General features: G+C 36.2%; 1 protein-coding gene across 4 annotated transcripts in view; it reads right to left on the bottom strand.

Annotated features, from left to right (window-relative positions):
* The window catches only part of LOC136032708 (guanine nucleotide-binding protein G(i) subunit alpha-like), a 51,716-nt gene extending 34,952 nt beyond the window's left edge, over positions 1-16,764 (bottom strand). Inside the window, exons 1-2 of one of the 4 annotated variants that reach the window (XM_065713016.1) lie at positions 16,707-16,764; positions 5,790-5,925 (exon numbers count right to left, since the gene is read on the bottom strand). In XM_065713016.1, the coding sequence (XP_065569088.1) occupies positions 5,790-5,910 (121 nt within the window). In that variant the 5' untranslated portion in view covers positions 5,911-5,925; positions 16,707-16,764. Of the gene's footprint in view, positions 1-5,771; positions 5,926-16,625 lie in introns of all 4 variants that reach the window. The other 3 variants (XM_065713014.1, XM_065713015.1, XM_065713013.1) reach the window with 3 other exon arrangements.
* Between the last annotated feature and the right edge of the window lie 1,115 nt (positions 16,765-17,879).

The raw sequence follows: 17,879 nt of genomic DNA, 5'->3' as shown, positions 1-17,879 counted from the left end.
CTGTTTCTTACTATCATGACGGATTTCAACCTCTTGTGTACGAAGATGCGCTGTTTTTTTTTGTTTTGTTTTTTTTTTATCAAAAACTGATTTTATTTTAAATGTTGTGTTTTGAGTTAGTGTAGTCATTATAGATCTGTTGGAAGCAAATTACACTCAGTTTGATGATATTTTTAAATTTAGAGATGCTATAGACAAAGTTTTAGTAGAAAAACAGCGTGGTTTTAGGAGGGGTAGAGGATGCGACGACAAAGTTTTCACTTTTAAGTTAATAATTTTGAAGTGCCTGAGTCATCAAACGCCTTTAGTCCTCAGTTTTATTGATTTAGCAAGCTTTTGATTCAGCTGGTAGACTAGCTTCAGCGAAGGTATTTTTCTTGCATGGTATACCAGATAAATACATTAAAGTGATTAGTGCTATGTACAAAAATAACATTGCTGTGGTTAAGGTATGAAATGAGGTTAGGACCCAGTTTTGTATTAAAACATGAGTTAAGCAGGGTTGCGTTCTAGCCCCATCTGTATTGATCAATTTGATGGACTTTATCCAAAGGAGCAAAGCAAAGGTAATGGGAGAAAACAGAATCAAATATGGAAGTAAAACTCTTCTAAGATTAGAGTATGCTAATGATTTGAGCATCCTAGACGAAAATATTAACAAAATGAATCAGCTTTTGGAGGGGTTGTGAGTCCAGGGTCCAAGAATAGGTTTAAATCAATATAATGTCTTTCACCCATTTTTAGGTTCAATATAATGTCATAATGTTATATATTGTCATATAAGATCATATCAATATAATGTCAAAAAGGCTAAGTCACTAAGACTAGGGATCAGTGAAGGTGAAGAGGTGATGTTGGATAACGAGAAAAATTGATCAAGTGTACGGCTTCATTTATTTAGGTAGCAATATTAGCAAAGAGGGTGTGCGCAGTGAAAATGTTAAAAGTAGAATGTTAAAATGTTAAAAGTAGAATAGGCGAGGCACAGGGTGCTTTTCTTATTTAAAAAAAAAGTTTGGAAGAATAGAAAAATAAGTTTGCAAAGCAAGATTAGAATATTTGGAGCTACAGTGATGACAGTGGTCAAATATGGTTCTGAAGCGTGGACGCTCCAAAAAGCAGATGAAAATTTACTAGATGTTTTCCAGAGAAATTGCCTACGGATTGTTCTGGGTACCCGGCTGACTGACTGTATTTTAAACAGTAGGTTGTACGAAAAATGTGGTTCAATCCTGCTTTCTAGGACTATAATGAAAGAAAGGTTGAGATGGCTAGGCCACGTTCTACGGATGAAGGATGCCAGATTACCGAAGATTGTCCTTTTTTGGCCAACCGTCTGGGGCTACAATTCACTACAATCTCACTAGATAAATAAGATAACTTTGATTTTCTAAGGTCAATTATTCTTCTATAAAAATTCTCTATTTAAAGATTCGTCATCCGTGTACAAATATATAAAGCCTTTTTTAAGGTTCCCCGTTTCTATAAACTGAAGAAATAATTAGGTAATTACAGCTGAAAACGTGGAATTTTGCGAAATAATTTTCAAACCACAAGGCATTTCTTTGAGATTCAGCAATTTTATCATAATGCAGCAATCATCTGATGATTTTTGTTTCTAAAACTCATTCTTTTAGTGAATATTGGAAGCTAAAGTGATGACACTAGTCAAGTATTGTTATGAAGCATATGCGAAGAAATGCTAGATATTTTCCAAAGAAATTGCCTGTGGATTGTTTTGGGTATATGACTGACTGACTGAGCGTATCCCAAATAGTAGACTGTACCAAAAATGTGGTTCAGTCCCACTTTCTATGGCTATAATGATAGAAACGTTGAGATGGCTAGGAAAAGTTCTGCAAATGAAAGATGATAGATTGCAAAAAGATTATCCTTGTCAGCCAATTGTCCAGGGCCAAACAAAAAGCAGGCTGTCTCCAAATGGGGCGGGAGGATGTAGGGAAAGATCAAGGGGAAATGGAAAATCTTTGCGATGCTGTAGGCTGTACGAAAAACGTGGTTCAGTCCCACTTTCTAGGGCTATAATGATAAAACGTTGAGATGGCTAGGAAAAGTTCTGCAGATGAAAGATGATAGATTTCCAAAGATTATCCTTGTCAGCCAATTGTCCAGGGCCAAACAAAAAGCAGGCTGTATCCAAATGGGGCGAGAGGATGTAGGGAAAGATCAAAGGGAAATGGAAATTTTTTGGGATGCTGTAAAGAGGATGGCTTTGAATAGATTGGGATGGAGGAGGAGCGTGTGTCACTGTGCTGGCCTCAGGCAGCTTGGTGCTGCAGGGAGTTGTTAATAGTAGTAGTATTGTGTTTTGTTAACTACAAAAGTAGGTATATGTAGCAATTTCCTTTCAAATTAGCCTCGAACAGCTCTCTATGGTGTTCTAGTGCCCTGCTAGCAGCAGAGAAAAAAAGAAAGAACAAATGCTAAGAGCTCATATGACACTTGTGACGAGGTCAGAAGAGCAAAGAGCCAAGAGCTCATATTGTATGAGCTCTAGCAAAATTCTAAGAATCAATAGATTGCTTTAAAAGGAAAATCAGAGGCCTAATGCCGGTCGGGATTTAAAATAAGAGCTCTGAGCCACGAGGTCCTTCTAAATATCAAAATTCATTAAGATCCGATCACCCATTCGTAAGTTAAAAATACTTCAATTTTTTTTAATTTTTCCTCTCCCTTCAGCCCCCCAAATGGTCGAATCGAGGAAAACGACTTTATCAAGTCAATTTATGCAGCTCCCGGACACGCCTACAAATTTTCATCGTCCTAGAACGTCCAGAAGCACCAAACTCGCAAAAACACTGAGCCCCAAAACCTAACTCCCCCAAAGAGAGCGAATCCAGTCCGGTTACGTCAATCACGTATCTACGACATTTATAAGCGTTTTCCAAGATTTCCGGTTTCCCCCTCCAGCTCCCCCCCAATGTCAACAGATCTGATCGGGATTTGAAATAAGAGCTCTGAGACACGAGTTCCTTCTAAATATCAAATTTCATTCAGATCCGATCACCCGTTCTTAAGTTAAAAATACCTCCATTTTTCTTATTTTTCCAGATTAACAACCCCCAGCTCCCCCAAAGAGAACAGATCCGTACCAATTATGTCAATCTTGTATCTATAACTTGTGCTTATTCTTCCCATCAAGTTTCATCCTGATCCCTCCACTCTAAGTGTTTTCCAAGATTTTAGGTCCCACCCAACTCCCCTCAATGAACAAATACTCAGAGAACTGTTCCTCGGGTCAGCCAGGATCGAACCTGAGCGCCTTGATTCTAACGTCACAGACGTATCCACTATACCATCCCGAGATACTCCCCCCAATGTCACCGGATCCGGTCGGGATTTAAAATAAGCGCTCTGAGACACGATATCCTTCCAAACATCAAATTTCATTAAGATCCGATCAATCTTTCGTAAGTTAAAAATACCTCATTTTTTTAATTATCACAATTAACCCTCCTCCCCCCAACTCCCCCGAAGAGAGCAGATCCGCTCCGGTTATGTCAATCACGTATCTAGAACTTATGATTATTTTTACCACCAAGTTTCATCCCAATCCCTCCACTCTAAGCGTTTTCCAAGATTTTAGGTTCCCCCCCAACTCCCACCAATGTCACCGGATCCGGTCGGGTTTTGAAATAAGAGCTGTGCGACACGATACCCTTCCAAACATCAAATTTCATTAAAACCTGATCACTCTTTTGTAAGTTAAAAATACCTCATTTTTTCTGATTTTTCAGAATTAACCCTCCCCCTCCCCAACTCCCCCAAAGAGAGCGGATCCGTTCCGGTTATGTCAATCACATATCTAAGACTTGTGCTTATTTTTCCCACCAAGTTTCATCCCAATCCCTCCACTCTAAGCATTTTCCAAGATTTTAGGTTTCCCCCCTCAATTCCCCCCGATGTCACCGTACCCAGTCGGGATTTAAAATAAGAGCTCTGAGACACGATATCCTTCCGAACTTCAAATTTCATTAAGATCCGATCACTCCTTTGTAAGTTAAAAATACCTCGTTTTTTCAAATTTTTCAGAATTAAAAAACTCCCCCAAACAGAGCAGATCCATTCCGGTTATGTTAATCACGTGTCTAGGACTTCTGCTTATTTTTCCCACCACTTTTCATCCTGATCCCTCCATTCTAAGCGATTTTCCAAGATTTTAGGTTCCCCCCTCCAACTTCCCATAATGTCACCGGGTCTGGTCGGGATTCAAAATAAAAGCTCTGAGACAAGATATCCTTCCAAACATCAAATTTCATTAAGATGCCATAACCCGTTCAAAGTTGAAAATACTTCATTTTTTCTATTTTTTCCAAATTAACAAGCCCACCACTCCCACCCCCCCCCCAAGATAGTCAAATCGGGAATACGACTATTTCTAATTTAATCTGGTCCGGTCGCTGATACGACTGCCAAATTTCATAGTCCTAGCTTACCTGGAAGTGCCTAAAGTAGCAAAACCAGGACAGACCAACAGACAGACCGAATTTGTGATCGCTATATGTCACTTGGTTAATAACAAGTGCCATAAAAAATAGGAGATATCAGTGCTACCTATGCAAAAAAGTTATTTCCTCGTCGGTCAACCCAGGGGACCAGAAGTATCCCACAGAGGGTATTCAACCATGGCAATTCCAATTATGTACTTTTTGTTTTGATCTGAGGGCAGTTTTTAGGGGTTTAAGGCTTTTTTGAAATTTCCTCAATTTTGATTCCAAAATGAAGTTTTGCTATTAAGACTATTTTAGGTAATGGTTACCAATCTTGAATCAGTCATAAGTAGAAACTTTTCATGACTTGCATTTTTTAGGGCGTTTTTTAATTTTGTTACTGTTGGTCATGGTTTGTCCTTTACTATGTTGCAACTACTGCTGCAACCATGATAGAACTCAATTTATAATTTTCAAAACAAGTAAGGCAAATAAAACTACCCTCCCAAATACAGGTTTATTGTGGGATGTATTAGAGAATTATTTTTCGACTGAGTCCTAAATTGCCTAAAGTTTACTTACAGGACAAAATTTCACGACTCCCCCACCAGCCCAAATGAGTATTATATCAGCAAAATATGCATTTTTTCCCTCCTACATGTCATTACAGTTTTACATTTAAAAAAAAACAAGGGTTTTAAGCAGGTATCATAGATTTTTGTTAAATTAGACTGATTTGCCAACACAGAAGATATAAAATCTACTTCTGACAGAAAATTTTTAATCTGATTCCAGACAAGAGTATTAATTTAAGAACCTAAAATGTATCAGGAGTCAAGTTATTTGTTTGTCTTCATTTATTTGGCTAAAACATTGAAAGTGAGCAAAGTTCAAAAATTATATAACAATAACAATAAAGACAGCTTACTTCCATTTTTCTCTATATTGCTACTTTATTAGTTCTTTTCTTCTTTTCCCCCTCCTCTTATCTTTTTTTCTTCTGTCCTACTGTATTTTATTTTTTATGTGTTACTCTGTAACTGGTTTGCTTGTGATTTCTATATTTTGATTTGCAGTGTATTTTAAAGCGTTTTTTTTTGTGTTACTTCACGCATTATACCTCTGCATAGTGTAGGTCAAAAATAGATGATAGGCTAATAATAATACACCTGAGGATCTTTCCCCTTACTCACCCTCCCCCAACTTTGAAATTTTGAAAATATCAGATATAGATTTCAGTTTTAGACAAAATAATATAATAAGTAGGCACACAAGTCTATTTCTCTTTAGCATTGCTTTTGAATCATTTATAAATCTTACCCAAAAGAAGGATCTTACCCAGAAGAAGAAGCTTTACTTCTTTTGCAGCTTTCTCGGCATCAGCTCGTATATTCTTGTCAATATCTTTGCTTCGCTTGGCTGCCTCCTTGTCAGCTATAGAACTAACTGCACAACCCATCTTGTGTCTTCAAACCTAAAAAAAAGAAGACAATTTATTACTGTTAAACAATAAGTGCACAAAATAAATTATAAATAACTTGAAGAAAAACCTACAAGGCTCCATTGTCCAACAACCAGAGAGAAGAGCAGTAGAAAACCATAATAGCATTTACACAAATCAAATAAAACTTTCAGAAAAGAAACAAGAAAAAGTGATAATGATAAAAAAAAAGTTACTGCCTTTCATTCAATAATTTCCAAAACCAAACTGAAGTGACATGCAATACAGGGTAAAAACCCTCTAATGAACGCTTCGATCTGCCTCAAAGATAAAAATTATATTGAAAAAAACACTTAAAAAAAATGTTTGCTGTTTTTGAACTAGATATCAAACAACTAAAATTTTTGAGCTAATTGCAAAATTAGATGAATCAGTTTGTTCTCGAATTATACACAGCATAAACTTGAGTGAGTGGCATATAATAAACAAGGACCAAAATTCCTTTCCCCTTCAGAAAATAAAATAAACAAAACTCAAATAAAACTCCCGAATTTGGAAAGCCTTATTTTCCACAGGGAGGGGGTATTTACTGCAGGGTATTTTCTGGTAGGGTAAACGCATAGAACCATTTTTCTCTTTTGTAGTTGTAATATTGTTCTGTCCTCTTTATGAAATGGCTATATGAAATGCTGTCACTAGACAGATAAGATACTTACTTTTAAAAAATGCCATCACAAGCTCCAACTGGCCAAATTTGAATTTCAGGGTCAATAAATAAAAACAGGAAGAATATCAAAATATTAAAAAAAACCAATAAACTTAAAACTGGCCAAAAGCTGCAAAAAATAAATTGTCAGAGGGAGTAAAATATTTACTAATCAATATTTGAAATTTCCATTATAAAACTATACAGAAAGGCAGGAACAAAAACAATGCAAGCAAAAACTTTTTTTTTTAACAGAAGTTAGACTAATTTGTGCCAAATAATATTACAGTGTTTAGATATTTCAACAGTTGGAGGACCAAATACACCTAACATCGTTTTACAGATTAAAATATGGGGTTTATGAAGCATATACTGCACCTTGTGTTTTTTTCTCTGGTTAAAAATTTGGCTAAACACAGACAGTCAACCAAACTTTGACAGAAAGTCAGAAAATAAATTTTTCATTCATTTCATCAAGTAAAAAAATTAAGTTATGATTTTCCTACCCTAGAAAGGGAGATCTGATTATAACAGCTAAAAAAATAGTTTGGTTTGCAATTTTAGGTAAAAGTTAGATGATTTGTCTACAGAAGCCCTGGCCACCAATGTTCCTCCAATTCCAGATTTGGTTTCAAGCATTTTATGTCCAAATATATAATATATATATATATATATATATATATATATATATATATATATATATATATATATATATATATATATATATATATATATATATATATCCTAACCAGCTAATTGCATATCTATGAGCTTCCCTCATCCTAAATAATAGGGTACCTGTATTTTGGCAACATCACCCTTCAGGAGGGTTTTGCCTCTAAATGGAATTGCAATCTTAGACAAGCTGGTATAGCTTTTCAATGGTTAGACAACTGTGCTTAGTCCCAAAACCCATTAAATAATGTCCCAATTTTACCTTTTCCCTGAGAAAACCTTCTTTGAAACTTATATCAGAAAAAAGTATGGGACCAAAGTGACAAGTAGTTGTCTGATGAAGTATATATGATTTTCTGGTTAAAGTTAAAACATCACTGATAAAAAAATTGAACGAAAATTATTAAAGTTCTATCAGGGGATGTGCTTTAACCATTGTAGAAGTGTTGGAAACAGTTGTTTTGCAGCAAGTACTTATAGCTGTTCTAAATTTTAAAACTATATTAGAATTACAGCTGCATCCAATACAATCACAAAGCATTGCAGCCAATTCCTTAAAAATTACAGAAAGCATCTCATAATAAAGTCAAAATAATTATAGCTCAAACTTCTGGTTTAAGATAAATACCTTTGCTATAAACTTTGGAAACACTTGAATTTTTGTTGTTTTTTTAAGGGGGGGGAGCACTAAAGTTTATCTTAGGTCTGTTGTTCAAGTTGGTTTATCAGACATCTATGGTTTTTTAGTATAATTTTATGATGTTCTTCTACAGCAGTAACCTTGCCTTGTATTTGTAAGTGAATTGTCATATTGGACTTGCTCAAAAACAGTAACTATAGTTTATCAGATGCAATTTTCTTTTTTTTCTTCTTTTATTATTTTAATTTGTATAAACTATTTTGTTTTATGTTGATAAAGGCGTCCAGATATCAGCCAAAATATTTGGACTTCTATTATTATTTGTAAAAAAAAGGTTTTTTTGGTTCATCACTGTCTTATTAATAAAAGTTTTGACCATAAATAATATTTTCATTTCACTGAGCATTGCAAAAGAAAAGCCAAGTTTGATACTTGTTCATTTTCCTTGCTTAGTTTTTTTATGGCAGAGAGTTGATGTCACGGTAATGGTTGAAAAAGGGTTGCGTGTAAGACTCTGCATAGCAATGAAAGACCCCTACTACCCAGTTCCAACATTTGAAGGTGCTGTTGCTAAGCTGGATGGCATAGCAGTATTCAGCAAGCTAGACATCTGCTCAGGATACTGGATACTCCCACTGCCCATGTGATTTCCTAGTACACAACCTTCTGTACTATATACAAACACTACCAATGGAAAAGGTACCCTTTTGGCCATGTATCTGGACAAGACAAGTTACAGAGGAATAAAGAAGAGGCATTTGACGAATTAAAGGGTATTGGAATACATGTGGATGATATTATAGTGTATGGAAGAAACTGCAATGATCATGACCAAAGGCTTGAAGCAGTTCTTAGAGGAACAAGAGAAATAGGAATCCATTTCAACAATGGAAAACATGAATAAGCCTTTTCAGACACAATTGCTGGACCTTTATCTGATATTTTTAACCAAATTACAAAATTTGGTAAATTCCCAAGTTGCTGGAAACTTGGTTATATAACACCCACCCCAAAAGAAATCTTCCAATCTGACTGTAACCAACATACGTCCTATCACACTCACTCCAGTTTTTTCTAAGCTTTACAATGGGTTCCTTTGTGACTGGCTTAAAGTTAAAATTATATTGACATCCAACAGTTTGGTAATTTAAGGAAAAGCTCCACCACCCATTACCTTGTACACTTGGTTCACACCATCCTAAGTGAACTAGAGAAACCAAATGTTTGGCTAAACCTCGTTTTAGTTGATTTCCAAAAAGTGTTTGACTTAGTTGACCACAATATCCAAATTTGTTTACTACAGGATAACGTTGAAATTGACCCTCTATTAGTAAATATTGTTATATTGATCCTTTCAAACAGATCACAAGTTGTAAAATACAAAAATATTTACTCTAATCCCCTCCCTAGATAATGTGGAATACCTCAAGGAACCTTATTGGGACCACTCTTATTTCTTGTCATGATTAACAAAATTGGCAAGAAATTTCCCCAAAGATGGTAATATGTGGATGACTTGTCGATCCTTGGAGTATGTCATAGGAATATTAAAAGTGACCCCATTGAAATCCTAACCCAATGTTTGGATGAATCTAAAAACCTCAATACAACAGTAAATTCCACTAAATCACATATAATGACAATCAACTTCTTGAAATCTACTCCTGTTTTTTGCAACCCAATCCCACCTGAAATGTTAAACTCCTTGGTGTCACAATTTCTAATGATCTTAAGTGGGACACACATGTTTCCAACATTTTTAAGCAAGCAAATGTTTCACTATCCATGTTTAAGCTGCTAAACAAATTTAATTGTCCTAAGATACATTTTGTCCATGTTTACTTATCCTTTATCAGATCATTATTGGAATATGCATGTTTGGTCGGGCATTTGCAACTTTCAAGTGAACTTAGTGACAAAATCAAGTTGTCCAAAAGCATTCACTCAGGATTATTTACAAAGAAGGCAAAATTCCATACTCCTTCCTCCTTAAAGCTGCAAGCATTACCACCTTAAAAGAAAGGAGGGAAAAAATTTGCTTGCTTTTTGCTAATTCAGTCATTTCCAATACCCATACTGAGGACTCACTCCCTAAATTTCACAATCCCATTAGACCCCAACTCCCCCAGTCAGCCTCCTTAGCAATCCCAACTTACTCTCCAATCCCTGCTGTTACACAAAGGTTTTGTAAAAGTTTTATCCCCTTTATTTTGGAACACCTTATTAATAATTTGTGATTGTGTCCTTGCCAAAATCCCCTTTTCCTCTATTGCCATTTTTTATTTATTGTAATGTTTGTGTAATTTAACACCTTAAAAATTGTCAAGTTTACTTATTTGCCCTTTATCTTTGATGATTTGCCTTTTTAATCTTAAGTATCAGATTAACGATGCTTCTTGACTACTAAGGTCCCTGTGTTGGCCCTGTGGTGCATTACTGCAACATGATTTGATCTCTGGGTCCCGTTTTACCAAGCTAAGGTCAAACCCACTGTGCCACCACAGGACTTTTAATCTTAAGTCTTTGACTTAATGCACTGATTTGAAATTTGTTTTCTTAACTTTTACTGGACATTAAGTGAATTTGGATCTATAGAGCTTGTAATAGCCTTTTGAAAATAAATATTATCTTATCTCTTATCTTAATATGCCAAACACAAATAGCCTAGAGCCATCATTGGTAAAAATGGGATAAAATCAGACCCATGCATGATACACCAAATCAACAGTCTAGGGAAGAGCATTAAAATTCAATTTCCTATTAAAGAACATACCCAACCTATCCTCTAAAAATAAACCACTCTGAAAGATCTCACTAAAGTTGCTGAACTTCAATTTGGACATCAATCATGAATCCTGTATGAGGATTCATGTTGCCCCTGCAATGTATATCTAGTTAGTTATGGGATTACCAGGCATTAATATTGATACACTAATGTTGAATGGTGTTGCATCAGCCTACTTTATGGATATCTTTCTACTAACTCTGATTACCATTCTTCTCATACTAGGAATATGTACAATCTGGTATATGAGAAGAGAAATACAGCAATGTCAGCATATGTGTTTTGTCACTTGATTGAAACCCTCTGGAATATCCTCCCAGATGGTATTAAGAGTTCTGAATCAGTTTCATCATCTGAATTGCAGGTCATAAAGTATCCCTTTAGTCAAAATGTAGGGCAAGAGCATTTTTTTGGTGAATTTTTATTCTTCTGTTAAACCAAATACAGGCTTTTTAGACAAAACTATTTATCCCTCATTTTAAAAACATATAATATGGGCTATATATTTGCAAACTAGCAATGGTTGGGAGTAAAGCATAGTTGAACTGTAGCCTAGTTCAAATGTGTTAACCATAATCTTTCAGTATATTTTAAAATAAAAACTGTTTTACAAAAATACTTCCTTATAAGCAGCCCTAATCCCAGGCTTATACCCAAATTTCCCCTAAATATTTCCTTATAACCTCTTTCTACCCAATTAAGAGATGAGCTGCTTTCTCTTTGGCCCTAGGTAGCTGGTGGAAAAAAATCTTTGGCAATCTGTTATCCTTCATTACCTTAAATTGCAGCTTGAAGTGATATAAGGATTATCTATCCTTGTGATGCTCCATGAGAAAAAAAGAATTTGTTTGGTGTAGATTGTGGCTGTTAGATTAGACTCTTGTGGAGGACTCTGCAGCTTCCCAATTGTAAAGGAACTCCTGGCAGAGCCATTCCCTATCAAGGTTGGACTTGAACATGTCAATTGAAGTAGCAGAAACTGTTTCTTCAGAGAGCTGGTTCCACATATTGATGATTCTTTTGCTGAAGAAGTGGCTTCTACGTCTACTCGTGGAACGCTGCATGGAGAGCTTAAAAGAATGTCCTCTAGTACCAGAATGCAAGGGCTGTGCAAAGAGACCGGGAAGGGTATTTTTAGAGAGGATTTTTTTGGTTAAAATAATTTCACCACTTTTCCGTCGGTATGTCAGTGTTGGCAGCTTCAAACGATGTAGTCTTTCTTTGTATGGAAATTTATTCATGTTGGTAACCATCTTAGTGGCACGACACTGGACATCCTCAAGCAACTTCCTATCTTTTTTGAAGAAAGGGGCTGCCAATGACATTCCAACCTCCAGGCGTGGACGTACAAGCGCCTTATATAACTTCATAAGAACTCTAGGGTGTTGGCTGGAGATGGTTCTTTTTATGATACCGAGGGTTTTATTTGCAGAAGATGAAACAAACTTGGCATGGCTGCTAAACTTTAATTGGTGATCTACAATAACCCCAAGATCTCTTTCATCAGAAACAGCAGAAAGGAAGTTGTCTTGAAGGAAATACTTATGATGCTTGTTATTTTTGCCAAAATGAATTACATGGCATTTGTCAACATTGAAAGTCAGAAGCCACATGTTAGCCCACATCTCTAGACTATCAAGATCTGTTTGAATTGATTGCTTGTCAGAGGGAGTAGCCGCTTTTCCAACTAGTTTTGAGTCATCAGCATACAGGGTAATAAGATTTGAAAGAAGGGTGGGTAATTCGTTAACATAGAAGTTGAAAAGTGTTGGTCCAAGAATAGTGCCCTGGGGCCCGCCACTTAATACAGTTGTGGGAGAAGAGAAATGAGGAGTTCCTTGCAAATCAAAAACTCTGACACTCTGTGATCTTTCAGAAAGGAAGCCCATAATCCACTGTACAACACCTTCATTGACACCTGCAGCCCTTAATTTGATTATGAGGAGTTCATGACAAACTTTGTCGAATGCTTTGGACAGATCAAGAATAATCATGTCAACAGGAAAACCCTCATCAAGCAGTGTAGTCACTAATTCATATGTTTGGATAAGGTTAGTGTCCACAGATCTACCAGATCTGAAACCATGTTGTGATGTGGAAAGGATATTATTGACCTCAAGATGTTCAATTAGAGCTTTATTAACAAATCTCTCAAGCACCTTAACAACTGCAGAGGTGATGCTTATGGGACAGTAATTCTCTGCTGAGTCTCTTTGTCCCTTTTTATGGATCAGGGTTATATAAGATGTTTTCCAATCATGCGGTAGTTCCCCATTTTGAAGTGATAACCAGAACAGCATGCACAGGGGGTAGCTGAGAGCTTTTCAACACTCCCTAAGAAGACGTGGATGAACACCGTCTGGTCCCTTTGACTTATTTACATCAAGCTTCTCAAGGCTATTGAAAACCATTAATTCCCCTACTGACAGATCAGGCATAGGGAAAAGCACTTCATACAATGGAGGATCTGGTGAGGAGGTGCCTGAATTTTGGGTAAAGGCAGAAGCAAATTGTGCATTTAGAATGTCAGCCTTATCTATTGGAGATGAGTGTAATACACTGTGGTCAACAAGGTCAGGAATAGTATGATGATTTGGGTTTTTAGAAGAGACATGTCTCCAAAAAGATTTTGGGTTTAACTTGATCTCAGAAGCCAAATTTTCCTCGTAGGCAGATTTCAGTTTTTTTACAGAATCTGTTACACAATTCCGTACTGCCTTATAAAATGACAGGGTCTCCTGGTTCCTCTTCTTCATATACTGTTTCCAAGCTCTAGATTTCTGGTTAATCAGCTTCTTAACTTCCTTAGTGAGGAAGGGAAGTGTTTTGGGCTGTTTCCTAAAAATAACCCTGGAATGTTTCTTTTCAAGAGCAAGAAGAGTTTTTTTGAAATTTAGCCACAACTCATTGATGTCACTGGTGATAAGCATTGACCAGTTTGCAGATGAAAGTTCCCGCTGTATTGCCTCATAGTTGGTGAAAGTCTGAGGACGAAATTTAGGTTGAGGATGACTATTTAGGGACAACACTGACAGAATAACTAGGTGGTCACTACTAGCAATTGGCGGTAAATAATCATTATGAATGAGGGAATCAGTATCATGCAAAATGACAAGGTCTAACAGCGAGGGATTCTGATCAGCTCTATAGTGTGTAGGCTTATCAATAGTCTAATGAAGAAAAATTATTTGATAGGCAAGATAAAAAAAGGTGAGTCTCTACTATTAGATGAAATATATCCAGTTCCTTCAACCCACTCAATTGCAGGAAAATTAAAATCTCCACTGATTATTAACTCAACAAGCTTTGATGCTTGTTGTCTCTTGAAGAACTACTGTCTGGACTTTGGAATGCATTTCAGAGAGTGAGCATATTTTGGACACCTGGGTTTCCAGTGCTAACACTTGTGATTTTATCTCACTGACAGTTTGTGAGATTTCAGCTTTTAATGATGTTTCCAAGTCTTTTAAAGATGCTTGGACAATTTCTTGAAAGGCTGCTTGAGATGGCATTTTATCAATGATCTCATTTTTCATGCTATTTATTGTAGCTTTTATGATATTCTCAACACTAGGATTTTGAGTTTTAACAGATGTTGATCTGTATTTACATGCTGGGCACTTGATACAAATATCTACACATTGGGAGATTTTTGTGATAAGCAGATATTTCAGGTTCAGGCATGTCTAGACACTTGGTACATATCCACTTGTCAAACCCATCACAAAGAATGGCATAAGAATCATTTTCTAATGCAATATTGCAGGCAAGACAATTGTCAGATCCTTTTTCCGGGCTTATATGAGTCCTTTTTGGTGTTCTACTTGATGTGGCCTTAATTTTGCTAGGTGGCAGCATGATATGAGAAAAAAAACGCTGGAAAAAAATGCAGGGGAAAAAAGCTTTCAGCCAACAGATATCAATTTATCATGGGGTTTTCAGAACTTGGGGGACCTGTGGGAAGCACGGATACTCAAATTGCCTATCCCCAGCACTTTAAGGATGGATATCCTGCCAGTACCAATATGGCTCTTTGTGTTTGTTATTGCTCTCTTCTGCACAGGTTTCCCCAAATGCAGAAGATAAATGATTCAGCTTATGTAATCTATGGCTTTATCAAAAAAACAGATACTTTGCAAATTTAGACCAGCAACACTGTATAGGTAAATAATGAAGAACAGGAAGATGTGCAATTCCCTGGAGAATTGAAAGTAAAATGAATTGCCCAAAAGTCTAAATATATCAATCACAGCACTGAGGTAGGTCCCTTAAATCAACACCTAGGGTAACACAAGACCAGGGAAAATGCAAAAAACAAAGAAAATTCATCCACAAAATTTATCCTAGCCATCTCAACCTTTAGGGTAAGACAACCAGTACTGGGACACTTCAATCACTCTGCCTATTCTGGGACAGAATCTTTGGTTGGATTGCAACATGTCCAATACTGGGACAAAAGACAACAGGTTTTTTTGAAGCAACCCAGAAAAATGCATGGATTGGGTGTCCAAGATTAAAGTCTTTGTCCCAGTATTGGATATGTTGTAATCCAATCAAAGATTTTGTCCTAGAATAGGCAGAGTGATCAAAGTGTCCCAGTACTGGTTGTCTTACCCTATCTCATTATAGCCCTAGAATGTGGGATAAAACTATATTTTAGCACAAATTGTAGTACAGTGCAGTGTATCTTGTAGTAAAGTGCAGTATTGTAAATACTTTCCTAAAACTGTAAAATGATAATTTATGAAAACTTGATATGGGCTGCTGACATTATAGGAATTACATTTTTCAAGACCTAAAGCCAATCTAAAAGGAATTGTAAACCCAAAGCCAAGGTTAACCATTTCTTTTCAGAATTCAGATAGGTAAAGAAAAGGGCTGATATAGTAGCTTGGTAATACCTTCTCATGGTAGGCTACTTTTCTGGCCCTAGAATCTTTGGTTCACCTATCTTGACTACTTTTTGAGACAGCAAAACACCTCTAAACTAGGATTTTCCTAGAGTTTGGACCAAGCCCAAGGTCTTAACAAACCTAGACTAGACTACTTTTGAAGATTGGCCTAGGTCAGGCCTACTTAGTTGAGCATAGGCTATATCTCCTACCAATTCCTACTATGTGGCTTCTTGTTTGATTTTTGTTAACAATAGAGTAAAATACTAGTTAAGCTACTTTTTGCTATCTTAGAAAGGGGTTAGGTTAGGAAAATGAAACTTAGAGGGATGGGCCTGTATACTTAAGTAGGCCTAGTCTATGCCCTGGGAAGGTATTTTGAAATGTCTACCTCCACTCCTTCTCCTTCAAGAGGGCAGTGATATTTGATGACCTTTACAAATCTTTGTATTATGAAAGTGAAACCTTGAAAACAGACTTTCTACTTAAATGAATTAGGCTACATGAAAACTGTTTCAGCAACATAACTTTGCTAATTTTAATTTATGACATTTCAAAGGTTGGTAAACACATTTCCTAAATTTTGAAAAACTACATTTAGGCTAGGCTATATGGCATAAAATTCTACTCAAATAACAGAACTTGCATTTTCAGAACTAAAACCAGAGAAAAAACTAACAACTAAGGTAAAATGTTTTTTTTTAATTTCAATAGGAATAGACCTGTGAAGATCACAAATGTCTAAGACTTAAAAATCAGAAAAGGGTTAACATGGAAGCTTGGCAATATCTTCCCAGAGCAAGTTTCTAGCCCTGGATACATTACTGAAAGTTATACTCTCCTAATCTAACCCCTTTCAAAGATGGCAAAAGTATCTAAACTAGAATTTTTGCTAAAATAGTGCTTAAAAATAAAAGTTATAAAATGTAGGCTTTCTACAGGTCTAACCTTAATTTAGCCTAGTTTCATTGATGAAAAAGGTTCCTGACAACATTCTTTGTATCAGGCACCAACTTATTCCAGTTTCAAAATTACCTTCTATATAAGCATAAATACTCAGATCTGCGATGCAAATAATTAATATTTAGAAATATTTAAATCATTTCAAAATTTTACTTCAAAACCACCGCCTTCAGGCAATTGTTGATGATGATGATGATGGGTGCTGGTGTATAGTCAGTTTTAGACTAACTTTTAGAGACATCTATTTATATTAAAGTTTGCAAAATTTTGCCAACACAGCAGTATTTGACCAAAATTATCAGAAGAACTGAAATGATACATTTGACCTATTGGTCAGTTGCGTCAAACCCCAAACGATATGAAGTCCTTCTGACCACCGGTGTCAATTATGTAGAAATTGATGGATGAACATCCTTGAGAGACCACGTGCTGAGTTTACTCAATGATAGGAGGTAAGAAAAGTTAACTAGGGTTGTAGTATAAGACGGTCAGAGAAGCTGTGACAGTGAAGCGCAAGACGCTTAAAGTTGACTAAAGTTCAAGGTCATCACGCACTCATTAAGTGGATAGAGTAACCAGACACTTAGTTCATTTAGGTTGGATGTCTTTTTATCATGCAAAACGGATCAGGGATAACAGATGCAGTAAAAACACAATACCAGCCATGCTAATTTGGTCCAGCATATCTATTGAAAGAAGATAAAAATAAAAAGAGGATTGAGAAAACCGGTTGTAAGCTTTGCCTACTTTGTGCTACTTTTATAATCAAACAGTGTTTAGGGTAATTAAGACACTTTTTATTATGTATAATTGTCTCTCATCTAATATCTGCAATCAATTTCTCAGTACAGTCAATTGTTCGAATTTAAACTAGGCCCTTTGCTATTTCAATTTATATGTCAACCTGTTATAATCCTGGAATGGACATCAGATGATGGATACAGGCATTTTGTATGAAATTTCATCTATTTGGACCTAACAGAGCGAGCAAAATTCCATAGCATAAATACATATAAGAACAGTTCCTAAAAAATAACACTTAACATCATAGTGCGCTGAATGGGAAGTTTCCCAGTACGTCTGAGCAATAGTTTAAGTTGCTACTTGGCATTTGATCAGATCACAGCTTAGATACCAATACAGTTATGAAAACTCCTGTTTTGCCCATGGAAAGCTTTTGGTACAGAGCTCTGAACTTGGTGCCTCCTCCAAGCCCGCGCTCCGACGCGTAGATCGTACTACAACACCATAGGCGGGAACGCAATTTTGTTTTGTCGCATACAATTTGTATTGGTATCTAAGCTGTGCTCCGACTTTTAGTTTCAG

The sequence above is a fragment of the Artemia franciscana genome, chromosome 11, assembly GCF_032884065.1.
Source record: "Artemia franciscana chromosome 11, ASM3288406v1, whole genome shotgun sequence".
NCBI classification, from domain to species: Eukaryota; Metazoa; Arthropoda; class Branchiopoda; order Anostraca; family Artemiidae; genus Artemia; species Artemia franciscana.
Note: the sequence above shows the minus strand (reverse complement) of the source record. Positions and strands in the feature narration are given on the sequence as shown.